At 34.8% G+C, this 6000-nt stretch overlaps 1 protein-coding gene across 1 annotated transcript; it reads right to left on the bottom strand.

Moving 5' to 3' along the window:
* Positions 1 to 2960: 2960 nt before the first annotated feature.
* On the bottom strand, positions 2961 to 5646 carry LOC139096780 (zinc finger protein 37-like). The gene is made up of 2 exons (XM_070648530.1): positions 3573 to 5646; positions 2961 to 3364 (listed from the first exon to the last, which is right to left on the bottom strand). Exons 1-2 carry the CDS (start codon positions 5308 to 5310, stop codon positions 3114 to 3116), a joined length of 1989 nt encoding a protein of 662 aa, XP_070504631.1. The 5' UTR covers positions 5311 to 5646; the 3' UTR covers positions 2961 to 3113.
* Positions 5647 to 6000: the final 354 nt, after the last annotated feature.

Here is a 6000-nt window from a genome sequence, read left to right as displayed (position 1 = left end):
AAATTTTTGACTCAAGTGACAAGCTTGGAGGTGAAATTCACTGGTGGTGTTGTGGACTTTGACTGGAAATTGCTGTTTCAGGTGAGATTAATGTCTGTCTTGATTGTCTGTCTGAACTGTCTGAACTGTCTGAACTGTCTGAACTGTCTGAGCTGTCTGAACTGTCTGAACTGTCTGAACTGTCTGAACTGTCTGAACTGTCTGAACTGTCTGAACTGTCTGAACTGTCTGAACTGTCTGAATTGTCTGAACTGTCTGAACTGTCTCTTACAGCCTAAATTTAATAAGTCCTGTTAATTCATTTTCAGTTTACCACAGCATGCATCATGTACTTTGTCATTTTGGTTCAGTTCCATGGAAGCTTTGAAGACAAAAATTAAACTGCAAAGATTTGAGAATTTTAATGTATTTTGGTCTAATTTATTATGTATTTTCAATAAAGAATGACAATTTAATGTCTAAAATACACAAAATTTCATTGACATTGATCCTCAATCTCCTCAACTAAATCCCATATTTCATGCTTGTCACCAGTTACTTGCCTTGAAGCACAAACATTCCCATCAAAATGAAGTTGATGCAAATTTTTTAAATGATTAAAAATTCTTCCTTCTACATGCTTAATTCGATTCTGTCCGAGTCCAATGTACTCAATTTTTGAATTGAATTTAAACAAATCTTTTTCCAAAATTTCTATTTTATTCCTCCAGATGCTAAACACCCTCAAATCCTTAAATGACGATATGTCATTTTGATGAATTTCCAGCAGTTCCGTATTCCAAATTGCAATAAATTCCAAATTCGGAATGAAATCAGCTAATCGTCCAGGAAAATAATGAAGACGCTTTTCATCAACTCGATAGCCTTTAACGTCTCCGTTGGATTTGTCATTGTAATGCTGACCAACAAGGTCTGTTACATTTTTGTTGAATTTTGTCGCCAATATGTCTGAATCTTGTTCACAGAAGTAAATATTGTCAATTGCCCACCAATCTGTCCTTGTTTTGAATTCACAGGATATCTCAGTGGCTGCTGTGAGAGAAATTGGAAGCAAAAGTCTGAAAAAAATTAAATTTAATATAAACTTGTACACATTTACACAAATTCCTTACAGTAGAACCTGATAACGACTCATCAGAAACAGGTTTATGAGAATCTACAGTAAACAAACAAAAAGTATAGACTGACAGCTGTAGATGTTGCCGTTAACTGTGCTGAAATTACAATGAACTCTTAAAATATTGTAAACTTGCTTTTTCTCTCTTTTTACATGTTTATTTACTCTCAATTGAGAAGGAAATGATAATAAATTAATAATTCACAAATATTGAAACTTTTTGACTTATTTTAGGAAAGTTCGTCAGGTAAGTAACGCTATGAAATGGTGTTTTACACCCTGCTCATGGGATGTTATGCTTTGTTACTGAATCATATCATCTTACTCTCTCCTAAGCGTTACGTAAATTTCAAATATTCTTTCTTATAAGTAAAATTGAATTTTGTATGAAAAAGTCGACTTGAGAATCAATCCATCAGGGACCGATGTCTCCGGTGGTGGTACGGTATTACGATACGGCACAGATATGCGTAACCAGCGGTGCACTGTGCAAAGGTACACCTGGCATGGTGCAGTGATGTGCCTAAGCCATGCCAACATCAGAGAAATCGACCCCAGAAATACCCCAAGGTCCCCAACTCTCTAAAATACGCCCCAAGTCAATACCTGACCCTTGATCCAAGTCAACGTTCACCTCAGCTTCCATCTACTTCCTGCATTTCTCCTCAATTTCCTCAACCAAGTCCCATACCTCATGTATGTCATTCTGAACATTTCTAGACAAGCACACATTCTCATCAAAATGCAACGTATGCAGATGCTTCAAATGATGAAAAACTCGACCTTCGACAATTTTAATTTTGTTGGCAGCAAGTCCGAAATATTCAATTTTTGGATTAAATTTGAATAAATTTCGCTCTAAAATTTGTATGTTGTTCCTGAATAAGCTTAATACTTTTAGATTTGGATATGGTGCTAAATCTCTTTGATGAATTTCCATCAGTTCCGCCTCCCAAATTGCAATAAATTCAAAATTTGGAAAAAATTCGGATAATTTTCCGGGAAAATAATTAAGACGCTTTGCATCAGTTCGATAGCCTTTTACATCTGTGTTGGAATTTCCTTTTGTATGTCGACCATCGACAGATGTCAAGTTGGAGTTGAATTTTGTTATAAAAATATCAGATTGTTGTTCACAGAAGTAAATGTCGTCAATTGCCCACCAATCTGTCTTTGTTTTGTATTCACAATTGAGGACAACAGCTGATGTGATGGTGAGGAGATGGAGGGGAATGAAGAGACTGCAATGTAAGGAAAGAGTATGTTAAGTCATGGATTGATGTTGGAATTTTGAAGCTGACTTTGGAAATTGGCAGAATTCGGTTGAAAAATTGACAAAATTTGACCAAATTTAGTCAAAAAATGGCAGAAATTCACACAAAACGACCGAAAAATTACCGAATTTGCCCAAAAAATGGCAGAATCTGACAGAAATTAGATGAGTATATGGCAAATCTGACTAATACTTTACAAAATTCAATCAAAGACTCAATCAATAAATCGACAGAAAATGATAAAATTAAGTCAAAAAAATGGTAAAATCTGACAGATTTTGGTTAAAAATTGACCAAATTTGATCGAATTAGCAGTCGAAAAATCGGTCCAAAAACTGGCCAATTCCCTAATTTCTATCCAAATCTATCAAATAATATACTCACAATAAAACAGCATACCTCGTCAGCATAGTCAAATTAATCACAATCAGCACACAAAAAAGCAATAAAATTTATGATTTTTTATAAACGCGAATCAAGACGATGCGTTGAGCTTAATGCTATAAATGTATCTGGATTCAGAGTACAAAAAACCCAAGAATATAAAGTCATTTACTTCATGTCACATGTGCGGTTCTCTTTGAGATTAAAAATCTCTTCTTATTTTTATTAATTTGCATATGTATTATTGTACAGAGGTCAAAGTCGACTCGACTTGCCAAACTAAGTAAGTCATCCAAAGGTCAGATTCGTCAAATTAGCATCTAATCCTCAATCTCAATCTATTCAGAAGACTTGTCATCAGAACTCTCATTACTGCTGCTGCTGCTATTGTCCTCATTCTTTTGTTCTAATTTCTTACGACATTCTGCATTCAGTGCTTGATGTTTCTTCATATAACTCTCTTTGACTTTTCTCTTACATATCTCACATTCTCGTTTCTTTGTCTCATGTTTTCTTAAATGTTGCTTTAATGCATCGATGGACTTGTAAGTGTTTTCACATATTTCACATTTGAATTTCTTTGGATCAGCTATGGGAGATGGAAAATATTGAAAGGATGAGATTAGTATTGATTAGTCTACTTGAAGGGTATCTAGGGGAACCCCACACCCGCTCCTACCCCTTATTTCTCCGATTTTTGACATAATTGCTAGATTAATTCCGAATTGACAGCCCTTTCCCTATATACTCGGGTTTCACATCCAAATCCAACCCAAATACCCCAACATCAAACTCACCATGTGTTCTCCTGATATGTTTCAGCATATATCTCTTGCTAGCAAAGAACTTTCCACAAATTGTACATTTAACATTCTTAACCTTCACATGAATGGCCAACGCATGATCCTGAAGTTCTGATCGATTTGAAAATTTCTTTCCGCAATCATTGCATGCAATTGTCTTATCATGTCTCTTTCTGTGACTGTACATGACTGTCAGCATTTTTGTCTTGTATCCACAAATTTTACATGCATACCATTTGGTATCCTCCATATGTGTGGCTTGCATATGTGCTTCAAGTGCCTGCTTACGTTCATAACCTTTCGGACATAAATCACATCGATAGGCAAATGGATTTGTGTGTGCTAATTTGTGCTCCCTTAGATGTCGACTGTCATTATATCCACGTCCACAGACATCACAATAAAACTTCTTAATGGACGTATGCTGATACATGTGATTACGAATTGATACATATGAGATGAATGCATTTGGACATAAATCACATTGAAAGGGTTTGTTGTCTTTATGATATCGAAGGTGACGTGCCATTAAGTAGGCTTGAATATGTCGTCCACATATTTTACATTCAACTTTTGGCAGGTGGGTCTTGCTGTGATAATAAAGTTTGAGTTTAGTTCCGAAAAGTTTGAAGCATTTTTTGCATTCAAATTTGAGGCTGGTTGAGGATTCTGGGTTGGGATTGTCGTTGTCTTCTTGTGGTGGCTTTATTGGATTTGACGTGGGGATGGAGTCGGAATCTTGTGAGTCAAGTTGACTATCAAGTTCACTGTCAGTTGATGATTCTAGCTTTGTTTTAGTTTTAAGCTTAATATTGTCAGAATTTGTTGGTTTTTTGGGAGGTTTTGGTGTGTCTGATGACATTTTTGATACTTTTTTGGGACTTACAGCCGGTTCTACTATGTCTGATGGTCTTTTTGTTATTTGTTTAGCTTTTACTGTTGATTTTGTACTGTTTTTTGTTGAAGACGTTGATTTTTTTGCAATATTTTGCTTATTTTCTGGGATTTTAGCGCTCTTTGATGTTGGCAGTTTGTTGACTTTTGCAACTTCTGGCTTCTCTGCTTTCAAATTTTTAGAATTTTTCACAATTTTTGTTGATTTTTCTTCATTTTCCTTGGATTCAAAATAGTTTGTTATCTTTTGATTCCTCGATGTTTTGGGCAAACTTTGAGTTTGTTGCTCAATTTTATCCACTTTTGTATGCTTCCCTGACTTGCCAGTTACTTGATCTTTTGATGATTTTTGCACTTTTTTGAGATTTTCCTTCTTAATTTCCAATTTTGGTGATGACTTCTTTGTCTCTGGACCATTTTTGACATCTTTTGTGAATGACTTTCTGGATCTCTTTTTGATTCGTTCTTCAAGACTTTCCTCCTTGCTGATGTCCAACAATTCTTCAACAATTGCTGTATGTCTTCTTTTTAATCCTCTTGTTCTTGTAGATTTGACAATTTCATCTTCTTTTTCCTCACAATTTGGTGATTTATCAACATGATCAACATTTCCACGATTCCTATCGTCATCCAGCTCCAAAGTAAAATCTACAGCCGGTTCCATCTTGATCCCATTTGCAGCATCAAAGTCGAAGGTCGGAACAACAGTTGTTGCAATTTCCTCATCATTAAAGTCATCCTGAATAATTTTATGGATGTTAGTTTGAATTGTCTTGATTTCCAGCACAACGTCATCGACTGGCTCTAATTTGATTGGATAATTTTGTGTTGATGACATTTTTGGGGAATTTTAAGAGATTTTTGTGGTATTTGTTGAGGTTTTGATGGATTTTGGGTCTTTTTTTCCTTAATATTCAATTTGTAAAGTCAATAGTCACAAATTTCATAAAATTGCTGGATTTTTGAGTAATTTGTCTCACAACATCACTAAATTTGTGTATATTTCAAATGTTTTTGTGCAAAAAACAGGATCACAAGCTTCAATCTGTCCTGTAAACATTGAGAAGTTATAATATCAGCCAATCAGCTTCAATCAACCACAGATGGATTCAAAAATTCTTTAATATCCACTAAATTCTTCAAAATAACTTCAAAAATTACAACTTAAACTCATCAGCACTAACAAAACAACTAAAATCAGCTGTTTGACTCTCAGCAAAACATTTAACAACAAACAATATACCTGATGTAGAGTTTGCCGCACTCACACAGACAAATTTAAAATTTTCATAAACGTTACAGTCAATTTAACATTTATTTTCATGTTTTGGAATCTCCTTACGCTTGACAAACAACTGACGTCAGATTGCGTTATCATTTGAGTTGTATTTGGAAGAAATAGCTTCAAAATGTGTGTTTTTGAGTCATTTGAGGATGCTTTGTCGATTTGACAGGGGTAATTAGGTTTTGTAGTTAATTAAGCTCTAATTTTGTATAGAATCTGAATGATCAAAATGTTGGTAATTGA

This window comes from Chironomus tepperi, unplaced genomic scaffold, assembly GCF_022539635.2.
Source record: "Chironomus tepperi strain 1889 unplaced genomic scaffold, CSIRO-AGI_Ctep_v1 contig_34, whole genome shotgun sequence".
Classification (NCBI taxonomy): domain Eukaryota; kingdom Metazoa; phylum Arthropoda; class Insecta; order Diptera; family Chironomidae; genus Chironomus; species Chironomus tepperi.
Note: the sequence above shows the minus strand (reverse complement) of the source record. Positions and strands in the feature narration are given on the sequence as shown.